Source organism: Silurus meridionalis, chromosome 23 (genome assembly GCF_014805685.1).
Source record: "Silurus meridionalis isolate SWU-2019-XX chromosome 23, ASM1480568v1, whole genome shotgun sequence".
Lineage (NCBI taxonomy): Eukaryota > Metazoa > Chordata > Actinopteri > Siluriformes > Siluridae > Silurus > Silurus meridionalis.
The window spans coordinates 23,519,126-23,543,591 of NC_060906.1; the positions used below are offsets into that span (position 1 = coordinate 23,519,126).

The 24,466-nt window shown below is 41.4% G+C and overlaps 1 protein-coding gene across 1 annotated transcript in view; it reads left to right on the forward strand.

The window, feature by feature from the left end:
* rgs6 (regulator of G protein signaling 6) overlaps window positions 1-24,466 on the forward strand; it is a 94,088-nt gene that overhangs the window by 65,277 nt on the left and 4,345 nt on the right. Inside the window, exons 3-16 of the mRNA XM_046836241.1 lie at window positions 5,110-5,206; window positions 5,997-6,047; window positions 6,151-6,257; window positions 9,427-9,478; window positions 10,123-10,187; window positions 11,016-11,092; window positions 15,296-15,377; window positions 16,412-16,486; window positions 16,663-16,761; window positions 16,888-16,949; window positions 17,714-17,824; window positions 18,126-18,251; window positions 23,138-23,324; window positions 24,237-24,326. Of these exons, the coding sequence (XP_046692197.1) occupies window positions 5,110-5,206; window positions 5,997-6,047; window positions 6,151-6,257; window positions 9,427-9,478; window positions 10,123-10,187; window positions 11,016-11,092; window positions 15,296-15,377; window positions 16,412-16,486; window positions 16,663-16,761; window positions 16,888-16,949; window positions 17,714-17,824; window positions 18,126-18,251; window positions 23,138-23,324; window positions 24,237-24,326 (1,281 nt within the window). The remainder of the gene's footprint in view (window positions 1-5,109; window positions 5,207-5,996; window positions 6,048-6,150; window positions 6,258-9,426; window positions 9,479-10,122; window positions 10,188-11,015; window positions 11,093-15,295; window positions 15,378-16,411; window positions 16,487-16,662; window positions 16,762-16,887; window positions 16,950-17,713; window positions 17,825-18,125; window positions 18,252-23,137; window positions 23,325-24,236; window positions 24,327-24,466) is intronic.

The following is a 24,466-nucleotide window of genomic DNA, read 5'->3' on the forward strand; positions in this document are numbered from 1 at the left end:
GTCTGAACGTATGTGTCTTGAACAGAGTCCCTGAGGTGGCAAATGCAGACACGCATATCGATCTGTTCAGAGTATTTCAGAGCAACACTGGAGGGGTTTCAGGGTGGGGTTGTTGGTGAAGGTGAAGGGGTGGGGGAAATACATCGTTCTGCAGAGCGATGTTATCATTTTATAACATGGTGCTGTTTTGCAGTAAAAATCTCCCTAATTGGAAATAATTCAGTAAAGTACAGATATGTGAAATTGCTACTTAAGTACAGGAACGGATTACATTTACTTTGTTACTGTCCTTCACAGTCTGGTGAGAGCTCAGTGGTTAAAGCATTGAACTTTGGGTCACAAGTTCAAATCCCACCACCACCAAGCTTCCACTGCTGGGCCCTTCAACAAGGCCCTTAACCCTCTCCTGCTCAGTTGTAATTGCTCTGGATAAGGGCGTCTTCCAAATGCGTGTAAATGTTCAAACTTTCAGCAACAACTGTATAGAATTTCTTTGGACAATCTCTCAAATTTTCTCCAAAAAGTCCTCTAATAAACTCATTTAGAGAGTCAAAATCTCCTGCAATAGAACTCAAACCCAATTACCACCCTTGCGGCTGAATAAACATCCATAAACCTCCACAAAATCAAGTGGAACATCTCCCCAGAAGAGAAGAGTGGAGGTTATTATTACAGCAAATCAGGAGTAAATGTGGAACAGGGTGTTGAAAAAGAAAAACATAGCAATCTTATGCTCAGGTTCCCACAAACTTTTGGGGAAAATAAATCTTATAAATGTATTAATACAGTTGTTTATTAGAGAATAAGAAAAGAAATCTGGGATCGCTTCCAATCTGTCAAAATATAGCTTGTATATAACGGCGTAGACGGTACACGTGGGTGGAAAGAAGGTCCAAAGCGTCCCATCTGCCTGCTGTCTGTGGACATCACGCGTATTCTTATCTCATATTTGACGATGTCTGAGCGACACACAGCCACGATTTCTGCAGTAATACGTACAGGGAGCGAACGTGGAGTGTCTGATGATGCGTGTTCTGCGTCGATGTGAAGAGGCTCGGCATTGTTCACCTCGGCGTGGCGGCACGGCGGTTTGTTGATTGCTTTTGTTTAGGGTTTATATATAGACGCGCGGGACGCGCCCGGGGGTTTTACCACTTACACGCAAAAAACCCACGCGGCTCATCAGCCGATAACGAACGTCCAATCTCGATGGCGCAGAAAGTGCTTCTTAATCTCATTTCTCTTTTTTTTTATTTCTTTCTCGAAGTAAAAACCTTGTCAGATTATTTATTTGAGATTCAAGATTTTTATTTGTCACAAACAAAGTTATATGCAGGATCCAACTTGCAGTGAAAGTAAAGACTGATCAGCTGATTGTGCATTGAGTAAAAGATCTATTAGTATAAATTATTTTAAAATATAAGGGGGATAAAGACGTTATAGAGGATATAAGAAAATGTATTATACATCGATAAGGTGGTATTTAATAAATTTATGCAAATATATTTAGATGTGCAAAAGGAAGTAAAAAATGTAATGTCGTACAGTAGCAATGCTCATTATAGGCAACACTTATCTCATTTCTTGTTTTCTATATAATATTATTACAAAACACTGTATTAAATTCATCCAACTGAGCTGTTAAAAAACCCAACAGAAGCATCTTAGTGATGGTGGGATTTGAACTCATGTTCATCTGATGAGAAGGCTAACATCTTAACCATTGAGCTATCCCTTTCCTCAGTACACCAAATTTGTGGGCACCTGACCACAGTATGTGCATCATTTTGAGCATCATATTCCACAGGTAGTCTCCATTTGCTCTTAAAATAACCCCTCCACTCCACTCCTCTGGGAAGATGTTCTGCTAGATTTTGTCGAGGGTCTCAAGTGAAGGAACATCCTGTACAATTGTGTTCCTTCAAATTTGTGGGAATAGTTTATTGAAGAACAGAATATGGCTGGAAAAAATGTCCGAAAACTTTGTCCACACACTGAAACATGAATGTGGAAATAGAACTATGATGGTGGTACAAGGAAAGAAGAGTAAAGTGCTAGTTCTAATGATCAGGGACTGTGAATGAGATCCATTATATTACACCGAACAAGGTATTTTTATTATAACTGGCAAAGTTTGACAGTTTCTATGCTTCATTCATGAAATGATGCCCCTACAGGCGGCTTGAACGCTCTGCATGTCTGGAAGTACAGAACCCGGAACCTCGTCTCGCTTGCGAATGTGCACAAGAGCAAAACGTACTGCTTTTTTGAGAGGAGGGACAGTAACTCCAAATCTAGTTCACCGAAATGAACGATTCTTTTTTTGAGTCATTTAGGTAATTTGGTTCCTTTGATTAGAAATGATATAAAATGTCCCATTTTCAGTATAACAGCAAACATGATAACCAGAATAAGTAGCTTGACCGTATTTCTCCTGGTCCGTGTCGTTAGTTCTTTTGTCACGTGTATTATTGTAACAATGATGTCGAGATTTTGACCAAGACAACCTGATCTATTGCACTGTGTAGTCACGTGATAAAAGAACGAACGATTCGGACCAGAAGAGTCGAGTACTGAATTATTTTTCCTGAACATAACCTATGAAGATATTGCGATGCTTTGCTCGTAGAAAATGAATGAATCACTCTTTGAGACGAGTCGTTCTTCTGAGTCACATAAAAGATTCGTTCACTAGTGGAGTGGAGAAGGGGATCTGGAGAGTGAGAGGGAAAGTTTAGATGGTGGTAAGACCTGTTTTGGTGTACGGTTTAGAAAAAACAGAAGGTCGAGCTGGAGGTGGCAGAGTCAAAGATGCTGAGATGTTCATCAGGAGGGATGAGGATAGACGGATCAAAAATAAGTTTATTAGAGAGACTGGGCAGGCAAGATTTTTGGGAGTGGTTTGGTCATGTGCAGAGGAGGGACATGAAGTATATCATGGGGTGGAAGAATGCTGAGGATGGAGGAAAAGAGGAAGGCCAAGGAGAAGATTTATGGATGGTAGGTTTGAAAGAGGCAGATGTAGAGGACTGAGACGGATGTTCTGCTGTGGAGACCCCTGTGAAAAGAAGAAGAAGATTCTGTATCCTGTCTGTTTTGTTGTTCATTACACGCTGACAGTGTTTGTTCCTCTATTTAGACCTAGTGTTTAATTTTGGCCTCCTCTGTGATTGAGATTGACACCACTGCACTACACAATAAAAAGAAATACCAAAGTGTGCTAGATAATGTGTCTTCAGAAACACCAGATAAAAAGATTTAGGTTGTGTAGGTGTTTGTGGATATAAAACTCTTTCACACTGGTTTTAATTGTTTGTATACAAATGGAAACGTGGAATCATTTTCTCTTAATTTTCCCAGTTACTCGATCCTGAGAACTCAACAAGACTTTACACTATAAATATACACTTTATAGGGTAAAGGTTATGTATCGAAGCAGGCGTGTTTTGTTTCTCCAGATTTTCCTCTCTGACGGGATTAAAGTGCCTGATGTACTGAAATAGAGTCGTGAAAATAAACACCAGCACCAGCTTGTTCTGAATCACACACCCCGCTGCGATACACACGCACCAGCCGAGGTGTGATCCGGTTTATTACTGCTTACTAATTATCTCCGTAGAACAATAACAGACCTTCTGAGATTGTTTCGAAGTGTGTAAACAGTTTTCGGTCAGATCTGAAAGGATGTTCAGTTACACCTGAAAATATTCACTTCACTACGTTACATACACTATATGGGTAAAGGTTTGTGGACCCCCGACCACAAGATTGGCATCTTTTTTTCCCATTTGCTCTTATAATAACCTCCACTCTTCTGTGATTTCATTCCGATTCTGTAACGTCAGGTACTGATGTAGGTGAGGTGAGATCTTTCACATCTCCCAACCCATGGAAAGCAGATCTTCATAGAGCCGGTTTTGTGGACAGGGGCATTGTCATGCTGAAACAATTTTGAGTGTTTTAGTTAAAGTGAAGGCAAAATTTCATGCGGCAGCATCCAAAGACGCAATCCACAATTGTGTGTCTCCGAAATTTGTGGTAACAGACTGGTGAAGAACCAAATATGGATGAAATAGCCAGGTGTCATGATACTTTTGGCCCAATAGTGTATATAAAAAAATAGAATGCACAGAACATCTGTGCAATCTTGAGGTGTCTTACATTAAATATAATGTATGGGTGGGTTAGGGTGGGTATGGGTGGGCCAGGTTAGGTTTGAGTGGGACAGGGTAGGTTTGTGTGGGTCAGGGTAGGCATGGGTGGGTCAGGGTAGGCATGGGTTGGCTAGGTAAGGTATAGGTCGGCCAGGTTAGGTTTGAGTGGGACAGGGTAGATTTGGGTGGGTCATGGTAAGTTTGGGTGGGCCAGGTTAGGTATAAGTGGTTCAGGGTAGGTATGGTTGCATTAAAGTAGGTATGGGTGAGCAAGATAACTGCAGTATATATATAAGAAATCTAAGGTGGTGAGAAACACCCTGAAATCTAAATTCTTGAATTTCTGACCTGGAAGGTCCTACTTTGACATTTTTGCTGGGTAGAAGCAAAAGTGGGTGCTGGGAAGAAGGTAATCTCTAGCAGACGCATCGATATTCACCTCATCACATCACCATTGCATTTTTGTGCTTTTTTTCTGTGCATTATGGTGTTTTTGGGGATTTAAAACTAAGGCAAATTGTGAGTTTTTGTACAAATTCTACAGGAAAGAAAACGCAAAAGTATGAATGGTTTGTAAAAAAGCTTAACATCTGTTTTTTCTCCAGATGTCCACCTTTTCTCGAAACGTCTTATAAATGTGCTTGTAAGTGTATCTGCAACCAACAGTCGTTGTGGAATGAAAAAAATAGCTATTAAATCTACATGAATATATCTGAGTTTGTGCAGTTTGCTACAGATGTGGGTTGTGATCTCTGACTAATGCGCTCTCTTACCATCCAATCAAAAGAGGTGAAATGCCTTTGAGTGACCAAATCACAGCCTGATTGGTTAAAGCAACAGCTTTATTCTATTAAAAAAAAAGCCTGCATTACTCACAGTCCGGGCCTTATGGCAGATAGATTCCTTTGACCCCAGCAACTACTCATCCAAGCTGTTCTGTCTCTTTTCTCGGCAGATCGAGGATATAATCACCCGTCTCCAGGACGAAACCGACGGCGTTCCCATCAGAACTGTCAAGAGCTTCATGTCAAAGATTCCCAGCGTGGTCACAGGTAAGGAGGGCCAATTAGAGAGCTCCTAAATCACTGGTACAACAAATCAACACTCAAATCAGCGCTCAGGAAAAGTTTAAGTATCTGGTATTTCACCAATATGAATACTGAAATCTGCTGTTTTACATAGGCATGTGTGGAAATGGGTGGGATACAGTAGATATTTTGTAGATGTGCATGTTCTTAGGTGGACTTTATTTAGGCATGTATGGTCATATGTAGGCATTATGCAGGCGGGTGTATGCACAGGTGGGCCATGGTAGAAATGGGTGGGCCAGGGAAGGCTTAATATAGGCATGTGTGTGCCAGGGTAGGCAATATGCATGCATGGGTGGGACAGGGTAGGAATTGTTCGGCCAGAGAAGCAATTATACAGGCATGGGTGGGCCAGGGTAGGAATAGATTGTTTGGGGAAGGCATTATATAGGCATGTGTAAACCAGGGTAGGCATTATGCAGGAATAGTGGGCCAGGGTACTAATAGGTGGGCCAGAGAAAACATTATACAGGCATTGTGGTCCAGGGTAGGATCAGGGGGCCAAGGAAGGCATTATGCAGGCAAGGGTGGGCCATGGTAGGAATAGGTGGGCCAGGAAAGGCATTATATAGGCTTGCATAAGCCAGAGAAGGCATTATGCAGACATGGATGGGCCAGGGTAGCCATTATACAGGCATGTGTGGGCCAGAGTAGGAATAGGTGGGCCAAGAAAGGCAATATCTAGGCATATGTGATATCTTGGCTTATAGTGTTTTCTAATGTTCGTAACAGACTCTCTTTTACTGAACACTAGGCTCAGACATCGTTCTGTGGTTGATGAAGAATCTTTTCATTGAAGATCCTGGTGAGAGCAAATCTGTTACAAGAAATAAAACCCAAGACTTAAAAATGATAAAGATCTCACTGCCCTGGTACATAAAGATAAATAAAGATCTCTTTCATTTTAGCTGAGGCTTTGCACATTGGGAGTCTGATTGCAGCTCAGGGCTACATCTTTCCAATCTCGGACCACGTGCTCACCCTGAAAGATGACGGCACCTTCTACCGCTTCCAGGTGAGCTCTTGGACCAGCAAGAAACAAAGGGAACACAATGACATTTTACATTATATGAGAAATCCCAGCTGTTAGAGAAAGATCTGTATTTACTTCCCACTTTCATATACGACACACACTGTCAATTTCTTTCTTTCTTTCTTTCTTTCTTTCTTTCTTTCTTTCTTTCTTTCTTTCTTTCTTTCTTTCTTTCTTTCTTTCTTTCTTTCTATCTTTCTTTCTTTTTGGTAGGAAGCTTTCAATATTCCACTTGGAAATATCCACATTGAGGTCGACGAAAACTGATTATCTTCACTTCAATATAAATCAATCAATTAATTAATTTATTAATCGAGAAATGCAGCTTATTTATATGATATTATTAGATTGTAGGATATCTTATGAAGGCTTTTTCAGTCTGAATTGAACCTCTGTTTTCTTCAATATGTGCCATTTTTCCCTCTATTTCTTTTGTCAGAGTTTATATCCAGCTTGAAAACGATAAATGTCCTGACTTAAGCAATTCATCCAAACCGATAACTTCTTTATTATTCCAAATGAGGCAGCTTCGTTTCCTTCCTTCCTTCTCTCTCTCTCTCTCTCTCTCTCTCTCTCTCTCTCTCTGTCTGGGTGTTTTACTGTGTTCAATATGCGCACAAAGCTTTATAAAAGCAGCTTTTGCTAGTTTTTTCCCTCATATATTGTGACACTCTCGATTGATGGACGAGGCCAGTCAGTGGACTATGATGTTTGTGGATGATATTGTGATTTGTGGTGAGAGTAAGGAGCAGGTGGAGAAGAGTCTGAAGAGGTGGAGATACGCGCTGGAGAGAAGGGGAATAAAATGTGAATGAGAGGGAGGGCAGTGGAGTGGTGCAGTTGCAGGTAGAAGAGGTGGAGAAGGTGGAGGAGTTCAGGTACCTGGGGTCAACATGTAAAGTAATGGAGAGTGTGTTAGAGAAGTGAAGAAAAGAGTGCAGGCAGGGTGGAGTGGGTGGAGAAGAGTGATAGCAGGAGTGATTTGTGATAGAAGAGTATCTGTGAGAGTGAAAGGGAAAGTTTATAGGACTGTGGGGAGACCTGAGATGTTGTCTGGTTTAGAGACTGAGTAAAAGACAGGAGGTGGAGCTGGAGGTAGCAGAGCTGAAGATGTTGAGGTTTTCGTTGGGAGTGACGATGGACAGGATTAGAAATGAGTTTATTAGTGGGACAGTGCATGTAGGACATTTTAGAGACAAGGTGAGGGAGGTGAGATTGAGATGGTTTGACATGTGCAGAGGAGGGACATGGGGTATATCAGTAGGAGAATGCTGAGGATGGAGACACCAGGAAGGAGGAAAAGAGGAAGACCAAGGAGGAAGTTTATGGATGTGGTGAGGGAAGACATGCAGGTAGTTGGTTTGAAAGAGGCAGATGTAGAGGACAGGAGGGTATGGAGACAGATGATCAGCTGTGGTGCCCCCTAATGGGAGAAGAAGAAGAAGAAGAAGGAGAAGATATTGTGACACTCTCATTGTCTACACACATATTCACACACTCATACACACTATCATTTTTACAACCCCAATTCTGAACATGTTGGGATTCTTTCTTTCTTTCTTTCTTTCTTTCTTTCTTTCTTTCTTTCTTTCTTTCTTTCTTTTTTTCTTTCTTTTGTAATTTTTTTTTCGGTTTCTGTATAAATGTAATTATTCTCCTGTTCTGACTTTAGTCATGATAAATAAAGCAGTTCTTCGCTGAACCACTATTTTTTTTTCTCCAGATGAAAAGTTTCGCTTTTAGTAATGTGTTAATGAGAGTGTCTGTGTGTGAGTGACACTAACTAAATTCCCCACCGCTTTCTTTCCCCGCACGTTCATTAATAAGCGAGTGGAAAATGTGTTTTTTTTTTTCTTCTCTGTAGAGCAGGAAGAATTAAACTCTCATCCCAGGGAGTGTCTACAGCCCTGTCTGTACCAGCTGTGTCCAGATGTTACAGTGTGTCTATGTGTGTGTGTGTGTGTGTGTGTGTGTGTGTGTGTGTGTGTGTGTGTGTGTGTGTGTGCATGTTGAGTGTCTGTAATATGTAATATGTGTATGTGTGTATGGTATATGAGTGGTGTGTGTGTGTGTGTGTGTGTGTGTGTGTGTGTGTGTGTGTGTGTGTGTGTGTGTTCTTAATACCGCCACATCACGTCGCAATTATAGAAACCATCAATACAAAAATGCAATATAACAACACGTGGTAGTACTGAGAGACATTTCACATATGGAGGTGAAAACCATTTTCCTAAAGCAAGAAACCCAGTTAAGACTCCAAACCTCTAAACTACACCCACAACTGTGCACCTACAACATCTGGAGCAGTTCACAATCAATATTTGTCTAAAAACATTAAAATGTAAATAAAATACAACCTACTGAGATACAGACTCATAATGTGCAGCGCCCTCAGAGGCTGTAATCAAATGGAACTGCTCATATTCACTGGTCTGGAAGTGGAGAACAAACCCTTTCCCGCACTGAGACACGTTAGCTAGCTTCGGGGTTGGTCGACCGCCTCACCATGTCTAGATTTTCTTCAAAATATATTTTTCAGTATGTCTGAGACCAAATCAAATTCTCTTCCTCCATCTCTGATGTATTAATGTGTGCAGAGCTACACACGTGTTTTACCAGTCGAACTTGGGTTTCCCTCTGACCAACCAATCAGAGGACAGAAAAATGCTGACACTATTCTGGGCCAGCTAACTGCCCTGTAAGGAGAATATGAAATCTGATTGGTTAAAGAAACAGACTCATTTCTAATAGAGACTAAGGTAAAAAGGCCAGCAGTACTGACTATGAAGGCCCTGGGCAGATTAGATTGACATGGCAGCACATAGAGGCTGAAATCTAATAAACACCCACATACACGTACTGAAAGCAGTGCAGTAAATGAGTGCTGTTTGTGTGTGTGTGTGTGTGTGTGTGTGTGTGTGTGTGTGTGTGTGAGAGGCTGTTATTTAGTGCAGTGTTTAATAAAGCAGTGCATTTAAAGGCAAGAATGAAGTTCCTCTTTCTTTCTTTTTCACATGCTCTCTCTCTCTCTCTTTCTCTCTCTCTCTCTCTCTCTCTCTCTCTCTCTCTCTCTCTCTCTCTCTCTCTCTCTCTCTCTCTCTCTCTCTCTCTCTCTCTCTCTCTCTCTTTTCTGCTGTCTCTTTCTTTTCAGGCTCCGTACTTTTGGCCATCAAATTGCTGGGAGCCAGAAAACACAGATTACGGTGAGCAAACTCATCACTCACTCACTCATCACTCACTCATCACTCACTCACTCATTACTCACTCGTCACTCACTCATCACTCACTCATCACTCACTCATCACTCACTGCCACTCACTCATCACTCACTGCCACTCACTCATCACTCACTGCCACTCACTCATCACTCACTCATCACTCACTCATTACTTACTGATCACTCACTCATTTTTAACTTCATGTGAGTTTGGGATATAATGCATATTTCTTTTCCATCCTTTCTTCTTTCCTTCCTTCCTTCCTCTCGTACTTTCTTTTTTTGTTATTCTTTCAATTCATCTTATTCTTTCTTTTCTCTTTTCATTTTCCATCCACCTTTTCTCTGTCCAAGAATTTAACAAATCCAGCCTGCAGCTTACTTTCTGTATGCGGGCACATGTACATACAGGTGTGTGTGTGTGTGTGTGTGTGTGTGTGTGTGTGTGTGTGTGTGTGTGTGTGTGTGTGTGTGTGTGTGTGTGTGTGTGTTACATGTGTGAAAGGACAGTGAAGTGGGAGTTTCTCATGTGTAAAAGTAGGATTTATGCCTCTCTCTCTCTCTCTCTCTCTCTCTCTCTCTCTCTCTCTCTCTCTCTCTATTTATTTATATATATATTGTTTCCTGCAGCCATTTATCTGTGTAAGAGGACGATGCAGAACAAGACTCGACTGGAGCTAGCAGATTACGAAGCGGTGAGCACACACGCGCACACACACACACACACACACACACACACACACACACACACACACACACACACACACACACACATAGTCTCTCTCACTCTCTCCAGAGGGAGGGAACACAGAAGTGTAACTGCAGTAGTTGAGACAGAGACAGGGACGAGTGATTGATAGTATGACGAGGACAAGTCTCATAGCAACACATCTCAACCCTGAGAGACTCACACTAATCACACTCGTCCCACTCACACTCGTCCCACTCACACTCGTTTCACTCACACTCATCCCACTCACACTCATCCCACTCACACTCGTCCCACACAAACACAACCCTTTTACACTCATCTCACTCACACCAATCCCACACACACACTTATCCCACTCACACATGTCCTGTTCACACTCAACCCATTTACACTTATCTGATTTACACTCATCCCACACTCACACGTATCGCACACACACACATTCTGTTCACATTCATCCCACACACACACATCCTGATTACACACACTCTTCCCTCACACACTCATCCTGATTATATACACTCTTTCCTCACACACTCATCCTGAATATATACACTCTTTCCTCACACAATCATCCTGATTACACACTCTTCCCTCACACTCATCCCACCAACATATATTCTATTTCTTTTTTCTGTTTTACTTTTTTGATTTGTTTGTCTCTCCTCCTCTTTCTATTCCTTTTTCCTGTCATTTCTTCATTGATTTCTCTCTCCTTTCTTTTTTTATTTGCCCCTTTCATACTTTTTTCCTCCTCTTATTTCTGTACTATTTTTTGTCCTAATGTACTTTTTCGGTCTATGTTCCTCAGGAGAACCTGGCGAGGCTGCAGCGAGCGTTCTCCAGGAAGTGGGAGTTCATCTTCATGCAGGCTGAGGCTCAGGTTAAGTAAGTGCTGTCGTCAGGGCAACGGTGTGAACCTTATTAACTCACAGGTGTTGACTTTCCCTTTCAAACCCGAGTTGTCTCTCTACACACACACACACACACACACACACACACTGACTACATTTACATATACTGTGTGTGTGTGTGTGTGTGTGTGTGTGTGTGTGTGTGTGTGTGTGTGTGTGTGTGTGTGTTATCTGTCATTTTAAAGCACTATCATTTATTCACCAGAAAAAAGTCAGGACAATATATCAGGGTTGTGTGTGTGTGTGTGTGTGTGTGTGTGTGTGTGTGTGTGTGTGTGTGTGTGTGTGTGTGTGTGTGTGTGATTGAGTCTAAAATGTCAGTTACGTAAAACTGGAGTGTCAGGAATCCAGATAAATTTACTTCACGTTTAGAGCAGTGATAGAAGAGTATCTGTGAGAGTGAAAGGGAAAGTTTATAGGACTGTGGTGAGACCTGAGATGTTGTATGGATTAGAGACAGTGGCATTGAGTAAAAGACAGGAGGTGGAGCTGGAGGTAGCAGAGCTGAAGATGTTGATGTTTTCATTGGGAGTGACGATGATATAGAGGATTAGAAATGAGTTTATTAGAGGGACAGCGCATGTAGGACGTTTTGGAGACAAGGTGAGGGAGGTGAGCTTGAGATGGTTTGGACATGTGCAGAGGAGGGACATGGGGTATATCAGTAGGAGAATGCTGAGGATGGAGCCACCAGGAAGGAGGAAAAGAGGAAGACCAAGGAGGAGGTTTATGGATGTGGTGAGAGAAGACATGCAGGTAGTTGGTTTGAAAGAGGCAGCTGTAGAGGACAGGGGGGTGTGGAGACGGATGATCCACTGTGGCGCCCCCTAATGGGAGAAACCGAAAGAAGTTCCAGTGACCAAGATTTATAGTAATGATAATGATGATGGTGGTGATGATGGTTATAATAATAATGGTAATAGTGATGATGATGATGGTTATAGTAATGATGATGATGATGATGGTTATAGTGATGATGATGATGGTTATAGTGATGATGATGATGATGATGATGGTTATAGTGATGATGATGATGATGATGGTTATAGTGATGATGATGATGGTTATAGTGATGATGATGATGATGATGATGGTTATAGTGATGATGATAATGATGATGGTTATAGATGATGATGATGGTTATAGTGATGATGATGATGATGATGATGATGATGATGATGATGATGATAATGGTTATAGTATTGATGATGATGATGATGATGATGATGATGATGGTTATAGTGATGATGATGATGATGATGATGATGATGATGGTTATAGTGATGATGATGATGATGATGATGGGTATAGTCATGATGATGATGATGATGATGATGATGATGATGATGATGATGGTTATTGTATTGATGTTAACGGTGATGATGATGATGATGATAATGATGATGATGATAATGGTTATAGTAGTAAGAAGATGATGATGTTTTAGTGATGATGGTTATAATAATGTTGATAATGATGATGATGATGATGGTTATAGTGATGATGGTGATGATGATGGTTATAGTGATGATGATGATGATGATGATGATGATGATGATGGTTATAGTAGTAAGATGATGATGATCACATACACTGCGTGTGTATGTGTTAGTGTGTGTATGTGTGCAGTGAGTGTGTGTATGTGTGTAGTGAGTGTGTATGTGTGCAGTGAGTGTGTGTATGTGTAGTGAGTGTGTGTATGTGTGTGTGTGTGTATGTGTGTAGTGAGTGTGTGTATGTGTGCAGTGAGTGTGTATGTGCAGTGAGTGTGTGTATGTGTGTAGTGAGGTGTGTATGTGCAGTGAGTGTGTATGTGTGCAGTGAGTGTGTGTATGTGTGTAGTGAGTGTGTGTGTGTGTAGTGAGGTGTGTATGTGTGCAGTGAGTGTGTATGTGTGCAGTGAGTGTGTGTATGTGTAGTGAGTGTATGTGTATGTGTAGTGAGTGTGTGTATGTGTGCAGTGAGTGTGTGTATGTGTGCAGTGAGTGTGTATGTGTAGTGAGTGTGTATGTGTGTAGTGAGTGTGTGTATGTGCAGTGAGTGTGTATGTGTGTAGTGAGTGTGTATGTGTGTAGTGAGTGTGTGTATGTGTGTAGTGAGTGTGTATGTGCAGTGAGTGTGTATGTGTGTGTAGTGAGTGTGTGTGTGCAGTGAGTGTGTGTATGTGTGCAGTGAGTGTGTGTATGTGTGCAGTGAGTGTGTGTATGTGCAGTGAGTGTGTGTATGTGCAGTGAGTGTGTGTATGTGTGCAGTGAGTGTGTGTATGTGTGTAGTGAGTGTGTGTAGTGAGTGTGTGTATGTGTGTAGTGTGTGTATGTGTGCAGTGAGTGTGTGTATGTGCAGTGAGTGTGTGTATGTGTGTAGTGAGTGTGTGTATGTGTGCAGTGAGTGTGTATGTGTGTAGTGAATGTGTGTATGTGTATGTGTAGTGAGTGTGTATGTGTGTAGTGAGTGTGTATATGTAGTGAGTGTGTGTATGTGTGCAGTGAGTGTGTGTATATGTGTAGTGAGTGTGTATGTGTGCAGTGAGTGTGTATGTGTGCAGTGAGTGTGTGTATGTGTGTAGTGAGTGTGTGTATGTGTGTAATGAGTGTGTGTGTGTGTAGTGAGTGTGTGTATGTGTGCAGTGAGTGTGTGTAGTGAGTGTGTGTATGTGTGTAGTGAGTGTGTGTATGTGTGCAGTGAGTGTGTGTATGTGTGTAGTGAGTGTGTGTATGTGTGTAGTGAGTGTGTGTATGTGCAGTGAGTGTGTGTATGTGTGCAGTGAGTGTGTATGTGTGCAGTGAGTGTGTGTGTGTGTGTAGTGAATTTGTGTATGTGTGTAGTGAGTGTGTGTATGTGTGCAGTGAGTGTGTGTATGTGTGTAGTGAGTGTGTGTATGTGTGTAGTGAGTGTGTGTATGTGTGCAGTGAGTGTGTGTATGTGTGCAGTGAGTGTGTGTATGTGTGTAGTGAGTTTGTGTATGTGTGTAGTGAGTTTGTGTATGTGTGCAGTGAGTGTGTGTATGTGTGTGTAGTGAGTGTGTGTATGTGTGTAATGACTGTGTGTATGTGTGCAGTGAGTGTGTGTATGTGTAGTGAGTGTGTGTATGTGTGCAGTAAGTGTGTGTATATGTGTAGTGTGTGTGTGTATGTGTGTATTGAGTGTGTATATATGTGTAGTGAGTGTGTGTATGTGTGCAGTGAGTGTGTGTATATGTGTGCAGTGTGTGTGTATGTGTGTAGTGAGTGTGTGTATGTGTGCAGTGAGTGTGTGTATATGTGTGCAGTGAGTGTGTGTATGTGTGTAGTGAGTGTGTGTATGTGTGTAATGAGTGTGTGTATGTGTGTAGTGAGTGTGTGTATGTGTGCAGTGAGTGTGTATATGTAGTGAGTGTGTGTATGTGTGTAGTAGTGTGTGTATATGTGCAGTGAGTGTGTGTATATGTGTGTATGTGTACAGTGAGTGTGTGTATATATGTGTAGTGTGTGTATATATGTAGTGAGTGTGTATATGTGCAGTAGTGTGTGTATGTATATGTGTATATGTGTAGTAGTGTGTATATATGTGTGTATGTGTAGTAAGTGTGTATATATATGTGTAGTGTGTGTATATATGTAGTGAGTGTATATATATATATATATATATATATATATATATATAGTAGTGTGTGTATATGTAGTGAGTGTGTATGTGTATATATATATATGTGTATGTGTGTAGTGAGTGTGTATATGTGTAGTAGTGTGTGTATATGTGTGCAGTGAGTGTGTGTATGTGTGTAGTGAGTGTGTATGTGTGTGCAGTGAGTGTGTGTATGTGTGTAGTGAGTGTGTGTATATGTGTATGTGTGTATATATGTGTGTATGTATATGTGTGTGTATGTATGTGTGTAGTGTGTATGTGTATATATATGTGTATGTGTGCAGTGAGTGTGTGTATGTGTGTAGTGAGTGTGTGTATATATATATATATATATATATATATATATATATATATATATATATATATATATATATATATATATATATATATAGTAGTGTGTGTATGTATGTAGTGAGTGTGTATATATGTGTAGTGTGTGTATATATGTGTGTATGTATATATATATATATAGTAGTGTGTGTATGTGTGTGTATTGAGTGTGTATATGTGTGTACTGCATGTGTGTGTATTGAACGTGCTTCTGTTTTTTTAGAATTGACAGGAAGAAGGATAAGACGGAGAGGAAGATCCTGGACAGTCAGGAGCGAGCGTTCTGGGACGTGCACAGGCCGGTGGTGTGTGTAGCTTATGGATTTCCTGATCGATAGATGCAGGAGAAGTGATTTACATCTCAAACACACTGCATTACACAGAACATGAGGAACACAGAGAACACACACCATGGAGGAAAAAAGAACACATCAAAGGGATCACAAAGAACAGAATGAACAGGGGGAACACGGAGAACAGGGGGAATATATAGAACACGGGGAAATACAGAGAACAGGGGGAATATAAAAACAGGGGGAACACAGAGAACAGGGGGAACACAAAGAACAGGGGAATATAGAGAACAGGGGAACACAGAGAAAAGGGGGACACAGAGAACAAGGGAATATAGAGAATAGGGGAACACAGAGAACAAGGGAATATAGAGAATAGGGGAACACAGAGAACAGGGGAACACAGAGAACAGGGGAATATAGAGAACAGGGGAACACAGAGAACAGGGGAATATAGAGAACATGGGGAACAAAGAGAACAGGGGAATATAGAGAACAGGGGAACACAGAGAACAGGGGAACACAGGAAACAGGTGAACACAGAGAACTGTTGGAACACAGAGAACAGGGGAATAAAGGCAATAGGAGACCACAGGGAACAGTTGGTACACAGGAACAGGAGAACACAGGGTACATGGGGAATAGAGGGAACACAGAGAACACAGGTAACCGGAGAACACAGGGAACATGGGAAACACAGGAACACAGAGAACACTGGGAATATAGGGAACAGAGGGACCACAGAGAACACTGGTAACAGGAGAACACAGGGAACATGGGGAACAGAGGGACCACAGGAATCAGGAGAACACAATTAACAGGAGAACACAGGGAACAGGAGAACACAGAGAACACAGGTAAAAGGAGAACACAGGGAACATGGGGAACAGAGTGACCACAGGAACAGAATAATACAGGTAACAGGAGAACAAAGATTACAGAGGTAACAGGAAAACACAGGGAACAGGGGGAACACAAAGAACAGAACAGGGGGAACCTGAAAAAGAGAAAAGTGAAAAATTAAAAATTGATCATGTGACCCGCAGCAAGGCTGTGTCAATACCACCGAAATGGACATCAGGAAGTGTCGCCGCATGAAAAACCCACAGCGAGTTAAGAAGGTATGTGTGTGTGCGTGTGTGTGTGTGTGTGTGTGTGTGTGTGTGTGTGTGTGTGTGTGCATGCTTGTGTGTGTGTGTGCGGATGTGCATGTATGTGGTGCATGATGCACAAGTCAATAAATCTTTTTTTGTGTTGCTGTGATCTGAAACATTTCTATTGCTGTGTGTGTGTGTAGTCAGTTTATGGTGTGGCAGAAGACACTCAGACACAGAGTCCTGTACACACACACTTGCAGCAAAGCAGGAAGGACACCAAGGAGGATGTCGAAAAGGAGGTGTGTGTGCGTGTGTGTGTGTGTGTGCGTGCGTGTGTGTGTGTGTGTGTGTATGATCCTTTATCTGTTGTATTGTAAGAACTCAGTGATCACAGTAATGTTGAAAGTGTAACGTTTTTCCTGCAGATCTTATTCCTGAACACGCAGCTGGACAGACACTGTATGAAAATGTCCAAAGTGGCGGACACGTGAGTTTCTCCTTTTCTTTTCTTTCTCTTCCCGCCGTTCCGCCATTCCCACGTAAGGAAACTCTTTACAGCCCTTTACACTTTTGTCCATCATTCTGTACATTTGTTTAAATGATCAAATCCGCTGTCGTTTCTCATGATCTTCATTTTCCACATTTACAATTCCTGTCTTCAATCAGCCTGCATTCATCCTTTTATTTCCCACCATCCTTCATCTCTCTATCTTTTTTATCATCTGTCTTTAATTAATAAAGCGTAATTAACATCATATCTTCATTTCTTTTTATAGTCTTCGCATTTCTTTGTATCGTCTTGTTTTTTAGACAGATGGGTGGATGAACAAAAAGACAGATAGACATAAAGTTCACCAGATACATGAACAAACATAATGAGAGATTAGTGGACAGAGAGAACAGGAGACTGATAGACTGATAGACTGATGGATGGATGGATGGATGGATGGATGGATGGATGGTTGGATGGATGGACAGAAAGTGTGAACAGATGTGTTACAGAAAGACAGATACACAAACAAGCACATATATATACAGAGTCGCCGATAGATAGATAGATAGATAGATAGATAGATAGATAGATAGATAGATAGATAGATAGATAGATAGATAGATCGATAGATCGATAGATAGATAGTAGGATGAAAGGCTAGACGGATGGATGGACAGACGGACAGGTGGAAGGACACACCGGTTAGCATTATTGCTGTGTCTTGAATTTCCCTGTACAATAACGTGTTTACTTGGCAGGTTGATGAGCTACACCGAGCAGTACCTGGAGTACGACCCGTTCGTGTCTCCTCTGGACCCCTCCAACCCTTGGATCACCGACGATGTCACATTCTGGGAGATGGAGACCAGGTTGGACTAAACACTTTCTCAGTGCACCAAACATTCACAACTTTTTCTTTTGCTCAATCTGTTTTTGGAACCTGAACAATTTTGTGTAGATTATCTTAAACTCCAAGACCAGTTAAAGTTCAAGTTGAAATGAAGAACACGTCTCCACAGACAGTTACGGTGGCCTCCTGATATCCTTAGGCTCACTGCTGTGGTGATTTATTCAGAGCCAGTAATTACGGGTTCAAATTCGGCTCGGCGATGGACATTCATGAGGAGCATTTTTTCACTTTTTCTTCTGCTTATACTGTGTGTCTTTCAGCAAAGATCCGAGCCAGCAGAGGGTTCGGAAATGGGGCTTTTCTATAGACGAAGCTTTGAAGGATCCGGTCGGCCGTGACCAGTTCCTCAAGTTTCTGGAGTCTGAGTTCAGTTCGGAGAACCTGCGGTGAGCAAATCTCTTTTCCCTTTTCCTTGTGGAAGGTTCAGCTCCTGAGCATGTGAAACTCAAATTCAATACAACTCTTTTCCCCACACGGTGGATTTCAAATATTATTTGGCTTGGAAAATGCAGCATTCTGAATGACCGGTTCAGGTTTTGAAATTTTAAAAACACTCTGAACCTGATCCATTCTGACGCCCTACTTCTGGATGGAGTTCTGTTTAACTGGCAACCACTCACTGGTGCTGAGGATGGTTTCACATGAACAATTCAAAGGTCTAAGAGATCACTTTGAAGGGTTTTTATTTACAGTTATGGCATTTGGCAGATGTACTTATCCTAATTGGTTTATCTAATTTATATAACCTGAGCAGATAAAGATTAAGAGCCTTGCTCAGGGGCCCAGCATGGTGGTTTAAACTTCCAATCTTCCAATCAGAAGTTCAACATCTTAACTATTGAGCTAGCACTTGCTTAATAACCATGAAGATTGATTTTCATCCTAAACTATTGCTACAATGGCGATTGATCTCAACAATGATGGAACCTTAATAAATATACATTCATTGTTCACTTTTGAGTCTGGTTTCAAGTCAAGTCAAGTCAAGAAGCTTTTATTGTTATTTCAACCATATATAGCAGGCGATAGAATAAACTTGCACTTGAAGATGCAACTGCTCAAGATGCTGTCAATGGTCCTTCTGTAGAACGTGGTCAGGATAGGGGAAGGGAGATGGCCTTTCCTCAGCCTTCTCAGGAAGTAGAGATGCTGCTGGGCTTTTTTTAGTGATGGAGCTGGTGTTGAGTGACCAGGTGAGGTTATCCACCAAATGAACACCAAGGAATTTGAGAATGGTCGTGCTGTGCTCTCCTGAAGTCAACAACCATCTCTGTCGTTTTTTTAAAGTTCAGGGACAGGTTGTTTGCTCCACACCAGGCTGTTAACCTTTGCACCTCCTCTCTGTATGCTGACTCATCGTTCTTGCTGATGAGACCCACCACGGTCGTGTCATCGGCAAACTTGATGATGTGGTTTGAGCTGTGCATTGCTACACAGTTGTAAGTCAGCAGAGGGAACATCAGTGGACTGAACACACAGCCCTGAGGTGCCCCAGAGCTCAGTGTGGTGGTGCTGGAGATGCTGTTTCTGATTCGGACTGACTATCTCCCAGTCAGGAAGTCCAGGATCATGTTACAGAAGAAGGTGTTCAGGCCCAGTAGGCTTAACTTCTCAATCAGGTGCTGAGGGATGCTGAGCTGAAGTCTATGAACAGCATCCATACATATGAGTCCCCATTATCCAGGTGGGTGAGGGCCAGATGGAGGGTTGTGGAGATGGCATCGTCCGTGGAGTGGTTTAGACAATAAAGACAGCTGGGTCTTAATGTGCCTCATGATGAGCCTCTCAAAGCACTTAATCATCATGGGTGTGAGCGCGACGGGTCTATAGTCATTGAAGCAGGAGACAGTAGACTACTTTGGCAATGGAATGATGGTCGTCGTCTTGAGGCATGTTGGAACAATGGCACAGCTCAGGGAGATGTTGAAGATGTCGTTTAAGACATCCTCTAGCTGTTCTGCACATTCCCTGAGCACTCTGCCAGAAATGTTGTCTGGTCCAGCAGACCTTCGTGGGTCACTTTAGCTGTGGTTAGACAGAGCACCTGGTCACTGGGAGGAGGGGTGGTCTTCCTTGCCACCACATGCGCTGGGTGTCGCCGCTGTCCTGGAAGTGGCCGTGGATTCTCTTGGCGTGTGCATGCTTCACCTCTCTGATGGCACAGGACATTCAAGGTTTCTTTTTCTAGGGACTAATTTCTGTTTTTTTAAAATGTATACTCATTCTATATAATTCTATAAACCTGCTTTTGGACAATTTCCATTGATATTAAAAAGTTTTGAGACTGGCCCTGTTTCCGAAAAATGTTTCTACGTTTGCACACTACTTTCTTTAAAAAGGTCCCCTTGCACAGTAATATGGCGCTCGCAGCGTTCTTGCCACTTCAGGGACGTGTCCTGGAAGTCTTCTTTCTGAAGCATGTTAAGCACCTAATGCTGACGTTTGAGCTGAATCTTCATTTTTGAGAAGAAAAAGAAGCCTTCAGGATCTGACACTGGCGAATAGGGTGAGTGTGGAAGTGAGATCATGTGAAATGTCCGATGATCATCATGCACAAGTTGCTGAATGATTTCAACATTTTTGGGGGTTGGGCTTGTTCCTGATCTCTTGTTGTCTTCCAGCGATGCTCTGCTTGAAGGATTCGCTGCAGCATCGCTGTATGTTGTGTCAAACCGCTCTGTGGCAGATTTGCCCGTTTTTTTGCAGAATTTCATGTTTGCTCTTTATTCTGACGTGATGAAACCGCAAACATGGTAATGCGTGTAATCAGACCAGCAACAGTTAACACCATTAGTCTCGAAACTTTTGATACCACCTCGCATAAGGAGGTAAGTTCAACTAAAGTTTTAAATCTTTTAGATGCAATCTCATGAAGCAACTAGTCTTCTAGAACGCACCCTAATATCGCCTTATTTAACCTACAGATGTGTTACAAATGCACAAGTCCTCCACGAATAGAAGAACCTCTCTACAATAGAAATTTGTTGTCTATGATTGTTTATTCCACATTTATGAAAAATCTGACTTTGGAATTTGGTTCAAGAATACACACCATATGGAAAAAAAGTTTTTGGACGTCTGTTTTTTTCAGCCATATTTTGTTCTTTGCCAGAATTTTTCCACAAAGTTGGAGATACACAATTGTATAAGACTCTTTTAGATGCTTGAAATTTTCCCTTTGTTTAAACTTGTATGACAATACGCTTGTGCACTAAGTCAGCTCCATGAAGATCTACTTTACATGGGTTGGAAGATGTGGAAGATCTCCTGCTATAAAACCTATTGAACGCTTTTGGGATGAATGTAAACGCTGACTGCACCCCAGGCCTGATAACTTTCTTGCCATTTCCAAAGCAGTTTTCTTATGGTGTCTGGTTGTCTTCCTAATGCCCAGCCTCCTCCTTTCACAGCTGGGATTGGGACTGTCCATGGTGGAGTACTTTCCCTATTCTTACAACTAAGGAAAAACCAAAAAAGAATGGTTTATTCAGTCAGAGTGGACCAGTGGATGTCTCTGTGATTCTCAGTGTGAGTCCAGGAAGTGCCCTCTCAAGATAACACAAAGGTCAGCGGAACCTCGAGGCAACTACGAAAGAGATGAAACCGTTCCTGGGTCCATTCACGCTTGTCTCCTATCTGGCTTGATCTCCTCGCCTGAATGGAGTTGCTTTAGGGGGGGCGCTGTCTCACACAGGCTCGGGTCACTTATGAAAGCATGAGCAAAGTGGATATGATATGGACTCTCAGTTCTCTGACTCTCCCTGGGGCTCCCTAATAGCCTAAAACGCTTCAATATTGCAGACCGGGTGAGATCAATAGAGATACAGCGGAGTGTTGTGCAGGGACTGAGAGGGGGAAAGTGAACATTTTACATCTCTCATATCTCCCCCTCTCCAATGTTCCCCCTGCAACTTGTGGTTTATGAGTGCACTAATGGAAAAAGGACCACTCAGTCATATAACGTTTCTGTTCTCTCATTCTTCATGCAGCTCTCCAATACATTAAGCTCATGTGTTTTAATGATTTTTTTGGTTGTTGTTGTTCATTTGATTGTCCTTTTCTTCTCCTCCAACTTCTTCTTCTACTTCTCCTCCTTTTTCTTCTTTTCTTCCTCTATTTCTTTTCTTTGTCTTCTTCTTCTTTTCTCCCTCATTTTCTACTTCTTCTTTTTTTCCTCCTCTATTTCTTCTTTTCTTTGTCTTCTTCCTCCTCTTTTCTTCTATTTCTTCTTCTTTTCTGTCTTTATATTCTCCTTTTCCCTTCTTTTCTTCTTAAATGTTGTCTTCTTCTTCTTCTTCTTCTTCTTTTGTTCTTTGTTTTTGTTTTGCTTCTTCTTATTTTTTCTTATTTTTCCTCTTATTTTCTCCTCTTTTTTCTTCACTTCTTTCTTTCTTTCTTTCTTTCTTTCTTTCTTTCTTTCTTTCTTTCTTTCTTTCTTTCTTTCTTTCTTTCTTCTTGTTCTCTGTCTTCTCCTTTTCTTTTTCTACTTCTCCTTCTTCTTTTCTTCATATTTATCTCCTTCCTTTTCTTCTTTTCTTCTGATTATTATTATTTTAAATGTAACCTCTAGCATAGAAATCTTTATCGATTTTTTAAAGTAATGTTATTATTTACAATCCAACATTGTTTCATTTTCTGTTTTTCTCCATTTATCGTTTTTTTTTTTACCCTCTTCATTTTGTTTTAGCATTGGGAATCCTATGTACTGATTTCTGGATTTGATTTGATTTCAGTTTGCAGTCCATGCTGTTTCCTTTTTGTCCATTTATTGCTGCCTTTGTTTATTTCTTTCCGTTCTTGTTAGAACATGGACACCTAAGAACTCTGAATTCTGATTGGTCAGAAGGCGTTGATTAAATCTGATGAACTCTGACAGTAGTGTAGCTGCAAATCACAGATTTATTTATTATTTATTTTTAATGCTATTGTTTCTGTAGCGACGGTTTGGTCAGGGCAGACGAGCCATGTAACACTTGTAATCACTTATGTAAATTAGTCTTAATTTGTCTGTGGGAAATGTGTTTATTTAGCACTTATGCAAGGAATCTCCAGTGTCAGCTTTTTGGCGCAGTCAGAGGTGAACCTTCTGAAATCATTTGAGGAGAGATTTTTCAATTTGCATATTTTTTCTGTGAAACTTTGTGTGCTATAATATGAAGGACCTCCTCTTTTTCTTAGTTCTGTGAAAGACAGAAGAACATCAGGGTAATAATGTGAGTCAGGAGATTGGCAATCTGCTATAACTTGAGTGTTTTTGGCTGCTTTTCCTCAGCTTCTGGTTGGCGGTACAGGATTTGAAGCGACGCCCTCTGCAGGATGTTCCCGCTCGGGCTCAGGAGATCTGGCAGGAGTTTTTGGCTGAAGGTGCTCCGAGTGCCATAAACCTGGACTCACACAGCTATGAGAGAACCAGCCAGAACCTCAAAGACCCCGGACGCTACAGCTTTGAGGATGCACAGGCAAGAGAACTTATTGACTTCCAAGAATAAATGAGGGATCTGATTTATAGCTCTATGTTGTTTTATGTAACAACAGGGATCTGGAGAAACGTTGTCTCATTTCACTGTGTACTGCATCAGCTAAATGTGGTTGAAATTACAAAAGCTTCTTGACTTGACTTGTCTTTAAGACCATTGATATGGAGGTCTTAGTGTCTTTTTTGTTCAGTATTCCTCCTGCACTATGAGGCACATTGGACACCAAGGGCCTGATAGTTTACTTGCCGTTTTAGTTGCATTTGGTTAAAGGGTCGGGGTTCCTAGCCCAATGGCCCCCCTCTTCCCTCCATGGTGGAGTACTTTATCCCCATTCTCACAACTGAGCGGCAGACTGGTATGGCTAAACCCACAACCCCCAGATCCAAAGTCCAATGCCTAAATCACTTAGCTTCCACCTCCCCCACTTAATGTCTTTGGGTCCTTATATTTAAATCACTCTTTATGGAAATGAGACTGGGTTGAGTGGGTGTGTCCTTCCAACCATAGATGGGGTATTGGTGTGTCTTTAAGAATAAAGATGTTAATATTGGTGTGTCTTTCTGTCATTATATGGAAATAACATCAGCTCTGAGTAGTTGTGTCTTTAAGACCATAGATAGGGATGTTGGTGTGACTTGGCAATGACACTGACTCAAGTCCTTACAACTGCAGAGTGCGAGTGTATTTAAGGCAATATACAGTTGTTTTCAAGCAGAAAAACACTTTGCACATGTATTAAAACAGATTTTGTTTGGTAACGTGTTAAATGACTGCATGACTGAGATTGATCTTCTCACTGATCCTCTTTGAGTTTTGAAGTATCTGCTTAGAACAGGAACTTCATCACCAACACCATAAAGCTTATCCTGCTATTCCTCATCTTGTGCTCCTCAGGATCACATCTACAAGCTGATGAAGAGCGACAGCTATACCCGCTTCTTACGCTCCAGCGCATACCAGGACCTCCTGCTGTCCAGAAAGAAGGTGAGGGAGAAATCAAAACCTGAAATATTTCAAAATAGCTTCAGTGGATTAATCGGATGTAGAATGTCTTCCTGTGAATTTTGTCTATTATGAATTTTTAATAATTTTTTTAAAAGAAAAAAGTTATTATTCCTCTATCA